Genomic DNA, 19,848 nt, shown 5'->3' with positions numbered 1-19,848 from the left:
GGGCGCAAAATTTAGGGGGCAAAATCCCGCACCAGTGTGTCACTCCCGAGTCCCGCCACCTCTGTCATAATATGGTGTCCCCTCGCTCCAGGCCGCCATGTTCCCTGTCAGGCTGCGCCCTGTTATTAGGCGAATAGGGTCATGTGCGGCAGGGGGCCTGGCCTGTCCGAGATCGCGGGTGGCACATGCGCACGGGTTGCTCCTTGAGTCCCGCCTCCGCTTGCACCTCCGCCTGCGAGTGTGAACTGCGAAGGTCTTCTCCTCCTCCTCCTCTCCTCAAGCCTGGATCTCAGGTAAGTCAGCAGTCACACAACCAGACAGACAGAGTGAGTTAGTGGACAGTTTAGTGTAATGTAGTGGGCAGTGTAGTGTAGTGGGCAGGGTAATGTAGTGGGCAGGGTAATGTAGTGGGCAGTGCAGTGGTCAGTGTAGTGTAGTGGTTAGTGTAGTGTAGTGGACAGTATAGTGTACTACTACACTGACACTACACTACTACACTAACCACTACACTACACCGACCGCTACACTACACTGTCCACTATGCTGACCACGACACTACACTACAATGCCCACTACACTGTTCAGACTGGTCAGTGTAGTATAGTGGTCAGTGTAGTGTAGTGGACAGTATAGTGTAGTGGACAGTATAGTGTAGTGGACAGTATAGTGTAGTGGACAGTATAGTGTAGTGGTCAGCGTAGTGTAGTGGACAGGTAGGTCAGTGTAGTGGTCAGTTTAGGAATCAGGTAGGTCAGTGTTGTGGACAGTGTAGTAATCCGGTAGTGAAGTGGACAGGTAGGTCAGTGTAGGAATCAGGTAGGTTAGTGTAGTGGTCAGTGTAGGAGTTAGGCTGGTCAGTAATATTGTAGGAAGGTACTCAGGGAGTGCTAAAAGTCTGCAGGTTGTGGGGGCACAAATTACTTGCCTTGCCCCGGGCACTGACGCTATGCCACTGGGTCACCTGAAGCACAGCAGCTTTGTAATGCATTAATTCAATTTGCAGAAGTTGTATTGAGCTTTTTGCTAACAGAACTTAGCATTCTTCTGAAAGCTTTAGCATACAGAAAGCATTTATACTATATTTCTTCTCACAATTAGCATGTACCTGCAAGTAGTGCCGCAGGATTGCTTTGGCTGATCGTGTGACAATTTCCGTGATTATAATTCTCTGTTGGAGGAAAAAAAATAAATAAAACAACGTCAGCATTTCCTGAGCGATTACTAGATTCTTAACAGCTAACAGAATCGACTACTAGTACAAACTTATCACTATCTGCAGCTCATCAAACTGTTTTCTTAATACATTTTTACTTATTTATCTCAATCTGACCCAAATACAACTGTAATTAGACTAATATACATAAATACTTGCAGTTTTTAAAGTGCAACTCTTTGCACACTATTATCCAAGCAATAATAAGGCCATTTAAAGACTACCACCAGCTCTTAATGCCAACAGATATCAGCAAATCAGCCTTTAATTTATGTGACACACAGGGGCTTTGGTGCTTTAAATTAAACCTAGCACAGTTTTTTTATCATGAGAAGGAAACTTTAAACAAAAAATTGAAGAACTCTTGGTTTGGAGGGGAGTGGGGTGATTTAATTCTCCCGGAGGAACAGAAAATTCTGGGAACCACTGCAGCCGGCATCGAGAGGGGGTCAGCCCATCACAGCACTGAAAAAGTGCTGCCAGGGTCACTTTTACAAAACAGCTGATCACTGGCTTAAAAAAAATGCTACCAATGCTGCGGCTGCGTCCATGATCTTGTGATACCACTGTGGTTAGACCATTTTTTATGCTAGTGGCTAAACAGTATTTATGTATTTTTAAAGTGGTTCTAACGGTGGAAGTTTTTTTTTACCTTAATACAGAACTATATTCTCTGTATTAAGGTAAAAAAAACCTTTTGTGTGCATCTCTCCCCTAGCCCCCTCTTATACTACCAGAGCCTGATCTCTATCCATTACTGTGTCTGAAAGCAGCGCCTCTCTCTCTCCTCACTGGAGATAAAGGCAGCAGCAGGAACCATTGGCTCCTGTTGATGTCAATCATAGCCTGTGAGGAGGAAGGGGGGTGGGGCTGAGCAGCTCTCTGTGCGCCCCCATAGAAAGGGCTTACTGTGGGGGCACTCAGAGGGGGAGGGGAGCCAGGTGCATCGGGGGGGGGGGGGGGGGGACATCCGAGGAGGAGGATCAGGGCTGCTCTGTGCAAAAGTATGCACAGAGCAGGTAAGTATGACGTGTTTATTAATTTAAAAAAATACAATACGTGAAAGATCTCTGCCTGGTTTTTTGAGGGGGGGGGGGGGGAGGCTTTTTTTGGTCATCCCTCTTTAAAAAATTGTGGAAAGGTGTGATTTTTGATATTGCTCTTTAAAAACCTGTCAAATTATGGAAGCCATATTGGCTGGTATTAATATTGCAGGTGGTCTGTACCCTTCCAGACTTCCAGTACCCTTGCTGTGACGATATCAGACTGTATGTTGAACAAAAGTTGTAAAAAGTTAATAAAAAATATAAAGAAAAAAAAAAAAAAAAGATTACATTTAGAAAGATATAGGACAAAGTAGATAAACTGGTGGACTGTGAAATAAGTATGGATATGACTTGATCTGATCTAAGTCAGATCTTGACCTATCTTGCTCATGTCTATTAATGATAAATACATGGCTCTGAATATAGATATGCAGGCAATCTGAGGGCAGGAATGTATATTATCCCTATAAGTACTCATGCCCACCAATAAGAACTCATCCGTAACACTTAAAAATTGTCCTAACGCTAACCTTTAACCATTAGGGCTCATTCAGACATGTCTATCCACCTTGGAGCTGCGTGTAGGCAGCCCATACAAGTGGATGCAGACACAGTGGCTGCACGAACACAGTCAAAACATTGACATGTGGGAAGGAGCAGGTGCACAGATCTGAATGCAGACGCTGTGCGTTCGGATCCGTGCACCCACTCCAGCTGCATTTCAAAATTTTGACATGCGACTGTGTCAATGCAGTCACTGCGTCTGCACCCACTTATAAATTCTGCCTGCACGCAGCTCCGAGGTGGATGCAGAAACAGCAAAATGCAGCTCTGCACAGAAGATGGGGCTCATCGCCCACCTGAATGAGACCTTAAACTTAATCTTCAACTTCTGACAGATTATGAAAAAATTTGCATTTTGGCCTAAAGTTGGCCATATCAGATTTGTCCAGCTATAAAGATGAAGATATGAATCTTCGGCAATGCAAGTGGTATTATGGCCCTTCTACATCTTTGTATTGAATTCAGACAGTAATATATTATTGCAGATTCTATACCTGCTGGTTTGCGAAGCTGGAATCAATCTATTCCCACAAAAGTTTTTAAGAAAGGCCCCTTTCACATGGAGTGGACTTGTCAAGCAAATCCATCTGCTCAGTGGGGGATCTCTTCACTGATCCCCGCTGAGCGGGTGGATGACAGGTCTGTGTCCGTTCCGCTATGTAGCGCAGATACAGACACAGCCCACTGTTCTCTATGGAGTGGTCCAATGGAAGCCTGTCCATTTCCATTTGACTAATAGTTGGATATGTAGAGCTTTGGAACGTATATTCTCTGATTATCCTGTGCTGACAGTGGTGAGGAGAGACTCCTGGCAAAAGTACTCAATTCAGCATCCATGGTGTTATCCACATGGGGAACATGCTGCCTTCTTTTTACTTTATATGGTGGATCATATATTGCTGAGTGTCAAGAGTATAAGGAATCCATCCATTGCTTAGTGCAGTCCTGGTGGCTGTACCTGGTCTGAGTACATGTCTCCAGATGCCAGTGTGTGGTTACAACCAATGCTGTTTGTATTGCAGCTTTCAGGTGAGAGGCTAGCAATACTGGTGGAGGATTATCACAGTGTGTGAGCACTCATCGGATTAGGCACCTTTCTCTGCACTTTCTCTGGGCTGTTTTTACATGAATGGACCTATCCTCTTTTACATATTGGGACTTTCTTTGCACATATTTTATCCCATTTTCCATGGATTTTTCAAGATAGTTTTATGGATTTTATGTAATTTATTTATTGTTGATCCTTATTGCATATTTAGCGCTGCACCATATTCTCTATGTGTTTTCATTTTGGTGTTGTTTATTGTACCAAGGTGTTCAGCAGCTTTGAATTTACCTATTTATGCTCGCGCCGATATAATTTCTGGTTACTTCATTTCCATCTGGCTGTCATCCAATCTGATCTGCTGGATGGGGAATGGATCCCCATCCATCTGTTTTTGGTGGACCGGATCAGGTGTAAATGGACACATATCCGTTTACATCCTCCTCCCCATAGAGAATAGGTGGTCCGATCAGGTCTGCCTGAAAGATGGACAGGCGGAACGAATCGGTCAGCTCGTTTGAAAGGGGCCAAAGTCTAAAAAATACAATGATACATTAGACCTGATTAAACGATGCTTACATAAAGATGATCCAGAGAGGGACGTGCTTCCAATTGATCAATCATAGCAGCTATAGTACCTAAATACCGCACATTGATCCCATGAAGGTGAAGTGCCTCTGTAAGCGTTTTTCCATCCAGGGGAATAATAATATGCCCCAGGCATGCCTTTATCTGCAAGAAATAGTTAATTCAAAGGTATTAAGCAGTTGCAAAACATTGTACAAATCTTAAACTAGCAATTTAATTGATATAGAAGAATAAATAGTTCTTGTTAAAGTGGATGTTTAATGATTGTTATATACAACATAAACTTTAGAATCTTATAATTCTAATTGAAATCAATTTTTATACAGTACAGTAAAATCTTGAATTGCAGATAACTTGATCTGCGAGTGTTTTGCAAGACGAGCGATGTCTTGCTATAGGAGTAGCGTAGATCAGTGCCATCTAAGTCTAGTATGATCACAGTTTTAATGTAAAAAAAAGTGGAATGACACTCACAATGTTAAAAGAAATATCCAAGTGTGGCGCTCATCCGCATAAAGCCGTTGGTGTATATGTGGCCAGAGGTCCGGGGTGCTGGTGGCTTCCAGTGCTTCCTAGAGAACTCAGGAAAACTCCCAGCTGGGTGGGGCGGGCGTTGCGCACATTCCAAGCACTCGGAAGTGACATCAACAGTTCCCCAGTGTCTCTGAGTTCTCCAGGAAGCGATGGGAGCCACCAGCGCCCCCGGACCCCTTCAATGGCGTTACGCGGATGAGCACCAGACTCCTTAATGCTGGATATTGTTTTTAACATTGTGAGTGTCATTCCACTTTTTCACATTGAAATTGTGATCATACTACAGTACACTTAGATGGCGCTGCTCTTTTTGTTCTTAGTGTCATCTGATTAGGACTGACGGTTAATTTGTTTTATTCTTACAGTACACTTTATGCTGTATTTTGTATTGCTGTAATCATTTTTAAATGAATAAATGGTTGTGGAACTAATCGTCTGAGTTACCAGTATTTCCTATGGGCAAATTCGCTTTGATATATGAGTGCTTTGGATTACAAGCATGTTTCCGGAATAAAAAATGCTCCCAATCCAAGGTTTTACTGTATATTGCACTTAATACTATTAAGAAATGTTAGCCTGTAAGGAATCAGGTAAATGTTTCTCTATGGCATTAACTGCAAGTCCAGTGAGATTCAGTTGGGTCTGCCTGAGTGGTCCTATTCTATTATACTGTACTATGCTAAATACCAATTTTGATTTTAAATGTTACAGTATGTTGTCATTACTAAACATTACTCTAAGGTCGTTACTACAAACGAGCAATCAATGTGAATAAACACATGTTGAACACGTGCTATGTGTTGGTGCTTTGGTTGTGCTCCCATTTATTTCAAATGGGCCCACAACATACAGTATCTCACAAAAGTGAGTACACCCCTCACATATTTGTAAATATTTTATTATATCTTTTCATGTGACAACACTGAAGAAATTACACTTTGCTACAATGTAAAGTAGTGAGTGTACAGCTTGTATAACAGTGTAAATGTGCTGTCCCCTCAAAATAACTCAACACACAGCTAATGATGTCTGAACCGCTGGCAACAAAAGTGAGTACACCCCTAAGTGATAATGTCCAAATTGGCCCAAAATGTCAACATTTTGTGTGGCCACCATTTTTTCCAGCACTGCCTTAACCCTTTTGGGCATGGAGTTCACCCGAGTTTCACAGGTTGTCACTGGAGTCCTCTTCCACTCCTCCACGACGACATAACTGAGCTGGTGAATGTTCTAGACCTTGCACTCCTCCGCCTTCCCTTTATAGGATTACCTACAGATGCTCAATAGGGTTTAGGTCTGGAGACATGCTTGGTCAGTCCATCACCTTTACCCTCAGCTTCTTTAGCAAGGCAGTGGTAATCTTGGAGGTGTGTTTGGGGTCATTATCATGTTGGAATACTGCCCTGCAGCCCAGTCTCTGAAGGGAGGGGATCATGCTTTGCTTCAGTATGTCACAGTACATGTTGGCATTCATGGTTCCCTCAATGAACTGTAGCCCCCCAGTGCCGGCAGCACTCATGCAGCCCCAGATGATGACACTCTCACCACCATGCTTGACTGTAGGCAAGACACACTTGTCTTTGTACTCCTCACCTGGTTCCCGCCACACACACTTGACACCATCTGAACCAAATAAGTTTATCTTGGTCTCATCAGACCACAGGACATGGTTTCAGTAATCCATGTCCTTAGTCTGCTTGTCTTCAGCAAACTGTTTGTGGGCTTTTTTGTGCATCATCTTAAGAAGAGGCTTCCTTATGGGACTACAGCCATGCAGACCAATTTGATGCAGTGTGCGGTATATGGCCTGAGCACTGGCAGGCTGACCCCCCACCCCTTCAACCTCTGCACCAATGCTGGCAGCACTCATATGTCTATTTCCCAAAGACAACCTCTGGATATGATGCTGAGCACGTGCCCTCAACTGCTTTGGTCGACTATGGCGAGGCCTGTTCTGAGTGGAACCTGCCTTGTTAAACTGCTGTATGGTCTTGGCCACTGTGCTGCAGCTCAGTTTCAGGGTCTTAGCAATCTTCTTATAGTCTAGGCCATCTTTATGTAGAGCAACAATTCTTTTTTTCAGATTCTCAGAAAGTTCTTTGCCATGAGGTGCCATGTTGAACTTCGAGTGACCAGTATGAGAGACAGAGCGATAACACCAAATCTAACACACCTGCACCCCATTCACATCTGAGACCTTGTAACACGAATGAGTCATATGACACCGGGGAGGGAAAATGGCTAATTGGTCCCAATTTGGACATTTTAACTTAGGGGTGTACTCACTTTTGTTGCCAGCAGTTTAGATATTAATGGCTGTGTGTTGAGTTATTTTGAGGGGACAGCAAATTTACACTGTATACAAACTGTACATTCACGACTTTCCATTGTAGTAAAGTGTCACTTCTTCAGTGTTGTCACATGAAAAGGTATTATAAAATATTTACAAAAATGTAAGGGATGTACTCACTTTTGTGAGATACTGTACATTCATGCAGTAAACAATGCGTCTGAACCGCAATGTACCAGAATGCATACAGCTGAATACACATGGATTGTACTACATTGGGGACAAAAAAGGTCAGATATATTTTCTGGCGCATGAATGCCTGTTAAGGATCCCCAGGATATTAATTGGAATAGGTACCACAGTACACAATGATCCATCAAGCAACGTGCACACATAGATATAAATGGCACTAAGTATTCAGTTTAAATGCTGGATGCCGAGTACTTCCATGTTCTTTATATTCAAATGCTTACAGAGGAGTACATATTAGTAAATCAGAAATCATTAGAATACTTACAAAGTTGGGGATTTGTACAGTCAGGAGAAAGGCCGCAATTTCACTCAGCAATCTCTTTTGTATTTGGATGGCCTTGTTTTGAGATTCTGGAAACCGAACCACTAAGTGAAAGAAAAAGGTGTTATTCTACTAAAAGCCTACTGTCTGCGGTGGATGTTCACTACTGGCAATCACTGTCGTATTACATATATATATATTTGGAATTGTTTTCCATATTATGACATGATTGACTACTAGTCAATGATTTACACTGTCATAAATACTTACCTGGTGAGTACACATCTGGATTAAATTGTATATCAAAAATATACTCGTGCACAGAGCCAATCTGTCGACACGCTTCCTTTACAATGTCTGCTCCCTTGAGTTCATCTAAAGGAAAGAAACAATTTAAATAACATTTTAGTGCAATTTAGACCTTAGCAAGTCAGATAATGAAACAGATGTACAGTAGCTTACAAAAGTTAGTACACCCTTCACATTTTTGTAAATATTTGATTATATCTTTTCATGTGACAACACTGAAGAAATTACACTTTGCTACAATGTAAAGTAGTGAGTGTACAGCTTGTATAACTGTGTAAATTTGCTGTCCCCTCAAAATAACTCAACACACAGCCAATAATGTCTAAACCACTGGCAACAAAAGTGAGTACACCCCTAAGTCACTTAAAAGTTTCTTCACACTCATCAAATTACGTATCTGTGGAGCTAGCTTTATGCATGGGGTACAGTCATCATGGAACAGAAAAGTCTTCCCCCAAATTGTTGCTACTGGGTTAAAAGCACACAATTATCTGAAACGTCTTTGTACTGTACGCTGTAGCATTATTAGTACCCTTCACTGGAAACTTCTGAACACAATTTAGGGTTTTTTCCCATACTTTTACCTTGTAGTAAGTGTGATGTGGTCATGTGCAGTAATGTAACAATAGTCATAGCAGCCCATGCAGCTGCTAAGGGGCCTAGAGTAGGGCTGGCCATACACGGTTCGAACCCTGGCCAGTTCAGCAAACCATAAATGACTTCTATAGCTACTAGCAATAATCACTAACTTTTCCCGGTGGGGATGTTTTCCACCACCCACCCTTGCCCCCCTCCAAAGCCCCCTCTCGCAGAGAAGACAATGGCCCGGCAGGAGGGATATCCACATTCAACACTGTCTGTGTTAATGGGGGAATCTAGCTAATTCTCATTCCTGTGGTTGCAGGAAAGAGATTTGCTCCATGTATGGCCAGACTAAAGACAGGGTCCTATTAGGGAGGTTGTTAATGGAATTGTGAAGTTTCCTGTATAGAAGGCTGACAGATCATTGTCCTTGCTAGTCACAGATCCCCCCTGGGCACCAAGAAGCATTTACTTAGCTATCATAGAAGTGTGGATTTATTGCCCTCTAAACTTCTTCTACAGACTGAAATTAATCCTGTATGCCTAATACAGTCACAAGTCCCTGAGTTTCTCCTCATCTAAATCATATAGGACGGCCTAAAAAAGGTTAAATACATTTGTGTTGAGGTTATAGCGTATGTGAAAGAACATCAGTCATTTTTTTTGCATGTTTATGTAGGTTTGTATGTTTTGCATGTGTATGTCTTTTATCTTGTCATTGCAATCAACGCATGAAAACAGGGTGACTAAAATGACTACGACATCTCAAATCTTAAATTATGAGTGAATTACCTTTTGGTAAACCATTCTCATCCTTATCAGGCTGAAGTAATTCCCCTTTTTTAGACTTCTCCAATACAATCTTCATAAACTGTGCATACCTGTAAGCAGCAAACGAGAAAAGCAGTGCAGAGAGATGCAGAAGTGATGCCCATAGAAGACAGTGATGTTTTCCAATGTCCGATTCAGAATTCAAACAGTAGTTTAAAAATCCTAAATGTGTTAAGGCACAACACTTCTGTCACTAGTTTGTGTCAAAGTAAATCACTGTGTATCACAGTGATCAAAGTGATAAGTTCAGTGACTTATGAATTATTGTCTAACATTTAACAATTTGCAATCTGTCACATTTTTTAATGCATACGATACACAGCTAATGCATCTGATTCAATATGACTATTTTAACACCTTTCTGTCAAGCCCTGGCGTGCTTTTAATAAGGTCAGTACACTCCAGGAGGGTGGTAAGGATTGGCTGTCGAAGTGCTAACATGATAGGGAGCTGGTCCCTCCAGCTACTGATCGTAAGTGGGTGCCAATAGCTGTCAACAGCCAGCCATATATGGATCGAAATTCTGCCAGTTCAGCAATTCCAGGAACATTTTAACCAGGACAGTCAGTTTATCTCACTAAAAGGGTCCCAACAGAAACAGAATGGTTGAGAATCTCAATCAATTTTTATTGCTACATGGGTCCCTGTCTGAGATTTCTTTGGGCTTGGCTTTCTGCAATGTGACAATACTTTCACCGATACAAGTAGGAAGGTGAAAATTCCAAAACAAAGCCACAGACAGCAAAAAAAAAAAAAAAAAATCAAAACACTCTATGCCAGGGCTTGACAAATTTGCCTGAAATCTAGGAGCCAGCTAAAAAAGTTAGGAGCCAGTTTTTTTTTTTTTTTTTAAACTAACAACCAAGCTTTATTTAAAAAAAAAAAAAAAAAAACTGATACTAAATTTACACATATATACGACTATAACCCCGCTCTCCTCTATAGGGCAATCGGATGGAAACAGACCGTCTGTCTGTTTCCATCCGATGCCATCTGATCCGATCCACGGGATGAATAGAAAATAGAACCACCATCCGTCTGTTTTTGGCGGACAGGATCAGATGGCAGCAGATTACCGCTCCATAGAGGAGACTGAAGGGTCCGATCAGGTCTGCCTGAGAAACTGACAGGCGTACCTGATCAGACAGCCTGTGTGAAAGGGGCCTTCGGCTGTGTGGCTGTGGCATGGCAGAGAGATGATGATAAAAAAAAAAAAATATATATTTTTCAATAATTGAAAAAAAAAAAGAAAAATTATTATTATTATTATTATTTTTTAAATAGTTTAAAAAAGAAATACATAATAATAACCACACTCCCTGTCCACTTACCTTTAAGCAAAGGTAAGTGGACAGGGAGATGAAGCCTGCAAAAACTTCCATCTCATCTCCTCTTGGGAAGGAGATGGGCAGGCATTGAGAACAGGCAGTGGAAACAGTCATTAGTGACTGCTTGTGAAACTCCTGGCCACCACAAGAGGGCACCAGTTCCCCGTTGGAAGCCTCTCTCATCTCACAGAAGAAGGCCGAAAAGCCGGGGCCTCAATTTTCGGACGGTGCGGTAGTCCGTACACTCGGTGAGGAGGTGGGGGGGGGGCACAAAAGGGACAGGGCACCCCAGGCGCCAGGTCACTAATTCTAGTCGCCAATGCGACCTGGCGCCCGGGGTTTGTCGAGCCCTGCTCTATGCAAAATGTAAAAAAAATCTGGTTCTTGCTTCACCCTACAGAATTGTAAGGTCTACCTCCAGGCAAATCTGAGGAACATAAAAGATACAGGACCCCTGATATCACATGAACACTGATTTAGGCAAGTAAAAGGATCTTTTAGCCATTTTTTTTTTTAACCCATTGACCGTTTAGATGTGGGTGGTCCTAGAGATCAGCTTTCACATTACAGCAATAATATGCCAACCAATGGGTATTTCCCTTATTAAGTTTAATATTTTTTTATGAATCTACCACAGGCTGCATGACTTACTTGTGTTGTACAAAGACTTCCAAAATTTCTTGGCGTAGACTACAGAGACGGTGCCGATAAGGTTTTGGAAATCCAAAGTTACGACATTCTTGTAATATATTTTCTTCCTGCAGTGGAAGGAAGTTCACATCTGGAGGGAATGTTCGGAGGAGGTCCAAAATGTAGTGGCGGCCATCATTACCTACAATCCCTTTGCATTCCACAGAGGAACATATAAGCAATTCTTCATTCTTCTCGTTCAGAACAGCATGCCTCAATATCCTCAGTGGTTTGCAGGCCTTATGGAGTAAAGACAGATATTTAGCACTTGTCGACACAGTTTTACCAAAGTCAATGGATCCATAAAGGACACCTTGGTCTTCTTTACGGTCTAAAATTCCAGGTATGATTGACTGAGCGGTTACTCGGTATCCTCGGTAATCAAGAACCACAGTACCCAAGACATAGAGTTCTTCAATGTCCAGGTCATTGTAGGCCTGTACACCTTTCAAGTCATAGCTGGCAGCAACATGGGCTGCATGATCTCCACCCAGATCCTTATAGTGATCCCTTACATCAAAGCCAAAGCTAAAGAAGATGTTGTTCCAAATAAACATCTGCATTTTTGTCTCTTCCCCGGGGTTAATGGCCATAACATTTCCATCGATGACTGCCATTGCTCCTCGAGTGGAGGCTCCAACAAAATCAGAGTTGATCTGTAATATAATCAAAAAGAATTTCTCTTATAATGTTTAATGCAGTACACAAAGGGGTTTATTCACTAAAGGCAAATCCACTGTGAACTGCAATTTCACTGCAAGTGCACTTGGAAGTGCAGTCGCTGTAGATATGAGGGGAAGATCTGAAATTAGGGCAAGGGCTCTCTGTCATCCAATCATGTGCAAGCTAAAATGCTGTTTTTTATTTTCTTTGCAGGTCCTCCTCAGATTTTTAGTGACTGCACTTCCAAGCTTTGCTGGTGTAACGGGTCCTTGGGAGATCCAGACACACCCGTTGCTGTATGCCCTCTACTTTTTAGTTCCTCTATGTGCTTTCATATTTGGGGACGTTTGAAGACTATTTTATTGGAGCTTACTCTTTGGATTCAACCCTCACCTGGGATATTTCTTTGATTCCATAGAACATCATGAGTGTAAAATAACTTAGCAGCTCATCATACTCAGATAGAGTATGCTTTCCATTTGATAATAGAACTTCATGTTGTTCTACATTTATGTTTGAGGCCAGCAAGACAGCCTGTTGTCTGAATTCTCCCCTTAGCCTGAACATACCTGATGTAATTTACGGAGATTTGTAGAGTGAGATACGGAGAAAGAAACCCTGAAGAAGCGGTCTGCACCGCGAAACATGTTGGCAAGCTCCATGTGATACATCTACATTATATTTGACTACTCTCTATGTAGAATTGATTTTATCTGATTGTGGGCTTTTGTTTGCCCCTTTGATGATTGATGTGTCTTTCATGTATTTATAAATAACTTTTGTAATTTTGGACATCTATGTATTGATGTATAGTCAATTCAGATACTGAGGGCTCACCATTTAATGTCCATTAATATTTTTTTCCTCTTCCTTCCGCACAGTGGATTTGCCTTTAGTAAATAAACCCCCCCCCCCCCCCCCCCCGTGTCAAACCCAACTATGAAGCAACTCATTGTATACTTATACCAAATGGTTGAAAAATTAAAGCACAATTCTAGCCCACACTGGATTATTGTTTTCACTGCATACTGTGAGCTTCTCATGGGGTGCATTTAAAGCTGAAGCACATTAGATAGATTCAATCTCATTTCTTGACTGGAGGACATCCAGTATCATCTAGAATTTTTCTCCCCAACGTGTCCCTGGCCCACCACTTCTCTTTATTGGATTTGTTTTTTTAATCATGGAGGCTTAGTTTTACTTGGGAAGTCTGTATACAAATGCAGCCTGTCTAGGAACTTCCACTCCTCCAGACTAACATGAACCCATCAAGGCATTTTGGTATTTGAATAACACTTTTAAGAGCAGCCAGCCCACTGCTTGCATTACAGAAGAGAGGCGTATTGGGGCAGGATGATACATACAGTTCCCTGCTGGCCTTTTCCACTAGTCATGATTTGCCTACATTGCATAGATAACCACAAAGACCTAGTGATTTAATCAGTCGAAAACAAGGTATGTAAGGTAATGGCAAAAAGGGTTTTAATTTCTCTTGTACAAATTTCCTTAGCATGCTGATTGGGGCTTAAAGAGGATTTTAACCTTGTTTGCGGTTCTGTCTCACTGTTTTGGATTGGGACCAGAACAGTCCGAGATTATATCTGCCCCTGGCCTAATTTCAAATTTGGTGTGTGCACACAGGAAAGAAATCATACGCCGACACACTAGAATACTTCTGTTTATTCGTTTCCTCTTTTTAAGCTTATAAAGCATCCCCGCACAGGAACTATGGGGAAGTCTCCCAGGTGGGGAAAGGGGTTCTAACTCTTTGCCACTCTACAGAAAGAAATAGTTTTTACTGCTTGTCTGGGTTTTATTACAATATTACGTGTGCTTTTTCAGATGCTGTATGTTTTAAAATCCAGAGGGTGCAAAATAATTTTATTATGTAATTTTAAAAAAATTACTTTCTAAAATCACAACCAGTCAATCTTGTCTGAACGGGTTTCCATAATAATCCATGTTCACACTTGCACCCACTCTGGTGTGAAGGCCTGTGAATGTTTTATTGTGTAGAAATTTACATCCTGGTAACAGCATTATCGTGTAAGAATTGTGTAATCTTGTTTGAGCTACTGACCTCATCATTTATTTATTTTTTGTATTTTTTTATGAACTTGTTTAAAAAATGAAAAATTGCACAGAGTATGCAAGACAAAATGTTTCTATTAGTTTTGAAAAGCATGTGAAAAGGGGCTCAGAGCACCACCTGCTGGCTGCAAATGTAGAGGTGGTGAGGGGCTGGAACTCCTATTAGGCTTTTATTGCCATCTGTGTCCCTGCTTGGGAAATTCACCCTCTCTATTTGTTAGAGTGACCACTGTCAGCAGAAAAGAAAGTGATAGGTCATTCCAAAATTTAGAGTGGTCATCAAAACAGGAATGCAGGGAAGGTGTTCAGATGAGCGCACTTGTTCCAGGGACACTTAGGATATGTATCTCAATGTAAATAGATTTCTGTCACTTTCCTACAGGACAGGTAGTGAAAAAAAAGGGGCACAGATGCAAAAGAAGAAATACTGACTAGGGTTTCAAGGGCTGGTTCACCGGTGTGGGAAAGGCGCATTCCATGCATGTTTCACACACTGCCTTTACAATCTGATGCAGGTGCCAAGGTAATGTTAATGGCATCCCAAACGCAGATCGCAAGCACAGTGAATTTGCAGGCACCAAATCACATGGCACCGCATGTGATTTGGTGCAGCATGTTTTTTAAATTTAGTGAACTACTTTCTCAGCATTACACTGCAATTTCAGCCCATTCAAATTAATGGGTTGCAAAATCGCATTGCAGGAATTGCACTGACCTGGCTCTAAAGGAGAAATGTTGAAAAAAACATACTGTATGTACTTACCTCCATGCTCCAGCATAGGTCTGATGCTACAGCTGTCCCCTGTCGGCTCTAAGCCAGAGAATTGAGCAATCACATGACCACTAATCTCTCAGTTCTCAGTCTTCCCCAAGCACTGAGCAGTGACTGTCAGTCACCACATTCTGTTCTGCCCCTCTAGTGCTCACTAGAGTGTCGGGCTAGGGAGTGGGTGGGAGCAGCTGGCTTTGGCTCTCAGCAGCGCAATGAGGGAATGAGCCAGTTGCCGATTAGGCATCTGGGTGGAACCTGACAATATGGTCGGGATCCTTCCAAAGCCTGAAGCGACTCTGTGATTATCTGACTCTGTAAAGCTTTAGCCTGCATTGGCTGATTTTGGTTCACAGGAGAGCACAAGTAAATGAACTCCTGTGACCCAGAAGGGAAGTATGACCAAAAAAGCCTTCTTAACTATTCCCTACGTTATTTAATAATAAATAATATTGCTTTAGATATACTTTAGGACAATATTCTTTTATAATAGCTACAGAGGATCTTTTTATTAGTAATATCCATGTTTTATTTTGAAAGCATCTGTGCTTTTTGATGTTTGGGCTCTACAACGGCCAAAGTAATCCTACTCGCACCAGAATAGTGGAGAGCGTTTCATGCATTCCATAGAATGTCTTCATATGATTGGAATGCAGCTCCTGAACACACAAGTGCTCTTTTACACAAATGACACAATGCCCACCATGTACTTAAGTTACAGACTGATCTTTAAAACCAAATATCCTGCACATGTATGGAATGTATAGCGCACAAAGGCTATTCTCCAGAGCAGCTGGATAAGGACTGCATTCCTCCCAGATCTGGAAAGAGTTTCCAAAATAGAACCCTTGTACATCAATACACTTGTTCACATTCAATAAAGACTCCCCAAATCAATACCGAATTCTGGCAGCACATAAAACATATACAGTACCCATATCAAATAGGTCCAGTAAAAGCTGGTATTACAGAGTGAACTGGTTCAATAAAGTAGAACTAAAGGCAAAACCTCTCTCTCATTTTGGATAGAGCAAGGGAGGATTATAACCCGTCTGATTTTTTATTTTATTTTGCCATTTGTGTCCCATTTGGGAGATTCCCTTCACTTCCTGTCCCATAGCCAAAGCAGCAAGTGACAGGAGATCCCTTAAAAGTGTCTAAAAAAAGAAATAAGGATTTTTTTTTTTTTTTTTTAACTCCGCTACAAGATCTTTTTCTTGGAGTACAGTACAGAACACAGGTCACTTTGCGTCTTGACCATGGGTTATTTTCTGCCACCTTCAAGCTGTTGGGACAGTCCATACAGCTCCTTCCACTCCCAGCAATTCTAAGTTGTTTTTTTTAAGCGAGCAATAGGAGGAAAAGGCCAGGACTGAAGGAAGAGTGACCTGTGTCTTGTACTGTACTCCAAGAAATGGATTTTACTAAGTGAAAATCCCTATTTCCTAATTATGCAGTACAAGACACAGGCTCCTTTAAGGCTCAGTTCACATGTAGGCGTTTTGGGGAGTTTTTCTGCTCTAGGATCAGCTCTCAAAATGCCCAACAAGACAAATCCTATTCATTTCAATGGCCCCTGTTCACATCTGAGGGTTTTGATGCTGTGAGCAAAACGCCCAACGCTCAAAAAAGTACATGAGCTTATTTTTGGGCAGATTACAGGCGTTTTCCATTGGTCTCTATTCAATCTAAAAATGCCTGCACAAAAAAGGCCTGTAAAAAAGCCTGTAAAACGCCCCTAAAAACGTCTGAAAAAACGCCCATAAAAACGCCTGTAATAGCAACGCCAAGATGTGAACGTAGCCAAAGTCTTGACCATGGAACATCTTCAAGTAATACAACTGCGACCAGTCCTTTAAAATAAATAAAATAACCTGTATTAGGGTACTTGCACACAGTACTGATGTTTAAACATTCCTAGCTGAAATGTAAGCCATTTATTTTGTGTGTATTCTAGCGTATTTGTGCATCTCAAAAAGTGCATCTCAAAAAATTAGGATATCATCAAAAAGTTAATTTATTTTAGTAATTCAATTAAACAAGTGAAACTCAAATTTTATAGATTCATTACATGCAGAGTGATATATTTGGAGCATTTCTTTCTTTTATTGTTGATGATTATGGCTTACAGCTAGTGAAAACCCAAAATTCAGTATCTCAGGAAATTGGAATAGTGTGAAAAAGTTCAATATTGTTAACTCCTGTTGTCACAGGCTAATCAGCTAAAAACTCAAAATACCTGTAAAGGTTTCCTGAGCCTTTAAATGGTCTCTCAGTCTGGTTCAGTAGGTTACACGATCATTGGGAAGACTGCTAATTGTCCAGATGTCAGTCATTGACACCCTCCACAAGGAGGGTAAGTCACAAAGGGTCATTGTTAAAGAAGGTGGCTGTTCACAGTATAGGATACAGAGTGCTGTATCCAAGCATATTAATGGAAAGTTGGGTGGAAGGAAAAAGTGTGGTAGAAAAAAGGTGCACAAGCAGTAGGGATAGCCGAAGCCTTTAGATCAGTAAAAACAAATGTTTGTATGCCTTAAAATGCTCAGTATTTTGGTTCTAGATTTAAACAGAAGTGCACCTCATCCACCAAACCCTAATGGTTTCTTACAGCTTGGGAAAAATAAACCGTTACTGACCATCCTCCTGGGAGTTCCCAGAATATGAGGATTCAACTTTGACTTCCTCATGTTCCTCCCCCTTCCTCATCTTCATCAGGAAGCAACGCTGCCAGGATGGAGGAGTTGGATTATGACTCAGCAGGGTATGGTGACTGGCGCTGCTTACATACTGCACGTTGTGCAGTCAATATAGATGTGACTCTCGACATCATATCTATTATGTTAGTTGAAAATTCTTCTTTCATTAAAAAGGAGGACAGGCGAGTTCCCAGGGAGATAAGGGGAGGCTCAGAAGTATATAGAATGAGGTACAAAGTCTCAGGTGCAGTGGTTTGGGAGGAACCCTGAATAACCTCATCCTAGCCCCTGCATCCCATTTTCCTTCTGTCTGATGTCCACCATGAGGGTGAGGGAATCCCTTGTGGGTTACTTACAACCTCAATCAGTGCACAGACTGTAGGCTGCTGTGGGGACTTGAGCCATAAACGTAAGCAGAGCACCAATTGGAGCTGTAGTGTGCCTTTCTGTGGCAGAGCAATGTGCTCAAGATGGTGCATGGAGCAAGGGGGAGGGCTGTGTACCTCCTACAGGGTTGGGACTATGCACACAGAGTAGGCCTATATGTCATGGGACGTGCACTAAAATATTCTTACTATGGAAGTGGTGCCTGCTATGCTTATGGCTGCAGCAAACCATTTCAAGTGGTGCATGATGCACCATGGCTGTGATAAACTCTTTAAAAGTGTTGCAGCCTCCTTGCAACACACTGCTCCTGGCCTAATGGGCTCCTGACACTCACCCCTATGTGACCAAGGCAGGAACCCAGTGTGCAGGGATTACCCGCAAACTGAGAGGGTTGGTTGACTGGTTGTGAGAAGGTTGTGGGGGTACAGGCACCACATCGGGGTAAAGGCCCCTTTACAGGGGACCGATGATTAGGTGTCCCTTTGTTTACAAAGTATGGGGACCCCTGCCCTAGACCATCATTAAATTATTAAAAATTGGAAAGAAGATGGCACAACTTCAGCTCTGCCTTAAAAGTAAGAATATCCTTCACAGAGTAACATAGAAGAAACTTGAAATAAATGCTTATTTATAAAAACATTTTTAAATACCAATTATCAAAGTATAAAATACAATTGTTGAATGTGTTCGTGTAAAACTTAAATAAAAAAAAAAAAATAATGATTCCAAAAGCTTATAAATCATTTCCCTTTGAACATGTTATTTTTTACCATTTTGTTTGATTGATAGGTGAAAAGTCAAAGCTTGCTATAACTACCTTAAAATTGGCCCTCTGTCGCAGCTGCTGGTCTGCTGGGAGCTCCCTAGGGAGTTCTCTGGTTGTCTGCAGCTCTTCATTCCAGTCTCTGGTCTGTGATACAAATTACCAATTATTTTTGTTACTTATATTATGTGACAGAGCTATCCATTTATAATAAGATACAACGTATCCATGCCTGCACAGAAATCAAGATATTTGATATTCATGTTATTTGTATACAGAAACTTCTAGTTAAATCCCCTTCTGCACATTAGGTAAGTCTTGTGACCTAAGCTAAGTGAAAAAATAATAAATTAATAAAGATACATCATGCTCATTGTTCTTCTTTTTATTCAACTCCATTTGTTCTTTAAAGTTCGCAATGTCTATGTTTAGCCCAGCAGCTATGTTCTTAATATCACATTATTCGGAAATGAAATATGTCCTATCTGAATGTTTGTAAACTTTCTATTTTTTCTAAAAATCCTTAATAAAAAATACTGAAATAAATAAAGATACATGAGCAACATTTTTCATAACTGAACCCCAGTAATGTTCTGCAAAAATTGCCAGAGCTCCTCTTTTTTGAGCAGCATTTTTGGGCCTCATTCACACCACACAGTGTGCGTTGATGTTTGCTCAAAATGTTGTTAAAATGTATGGCAGTGCTGGCTTTTTTCCCCAACTTAAATGTAATTCTTATGCTCTATAGCACATTGTGAAGTGTTACGTCATGTAGGAACGGTCTGTGCAAAATTGAAAATGTCCTACTTTTTTCAGCGCACGCCAACTGAGTGCGTTGAACTGATCTTGGCGAACTTCCCAACGCTGCCGGTGTGAACGAGTCCTTATTAATGTGCTTTGTATCTCTTTGGCATAGATGAACAATAGATACTTTATAGAAAG

The 19,848-nt window shown here is 41.4% G+C and overlaps 1 protein-coding gene across 1 annotated transcript in view; it reads right to left on the bottom strand.

Annotated features, from left to right (window-relative positions):
* LOC309544973 (clustered mitochondria protein homolog) overlaps positions 1-19,848 on the bottom strand; it is a 125,372-nt gene that overhangs the window by 53,599 nt on the left and 51,925 nt on the right. The window contains exons 9-15 of the mRNA XM_082244000.1: positions 18,961-19,053; positions 11,496-12,190; positions 9,478-9,566; positions 8,065-8,169; positions 7,798-7,898; positions 4,448-4,600; positions 1,106-1,168 (exon numbers count right to left, since the gene is read on the bottom strand). Coding sequence (XP_082100126.1) covers positions 1,106-1,168; positions 4,448-4,600; positions 7,798-7,898; positions 8,065-8,169; positions 9,478-9,566; positions 11,496-12,190; positions 18,961-19,053 — 1,299 coding nt within the window. The remainder of the gene's footprint in view (positions 1-1,105; positions 1,169-4,447; positions 4,601-7,797; positions 7,899-8,064; positions 8,170-9,477; positions 9,567-11,495; positions 12,191-18,960; positions 19,054-19,848) is intronic.

The sequence above is a fragment of the Pelophylax lessonae genome (assembly GCF_965119305.1).
Source record: "Pelophylax lessonae genome assembly, chromosome: 1".
Classification (NCBI taxonomy): domain Eukaryota; kingdom Metazoa; phylum Chordata; class Amphibia; order Anura; family Ranidae; genus Pelophylax; species Pelophylax lessonae.
Note: the sequence above shows the minus strand (reverse complement) of the source record. Positions and strands in the feature narration are given on the sequence as shown.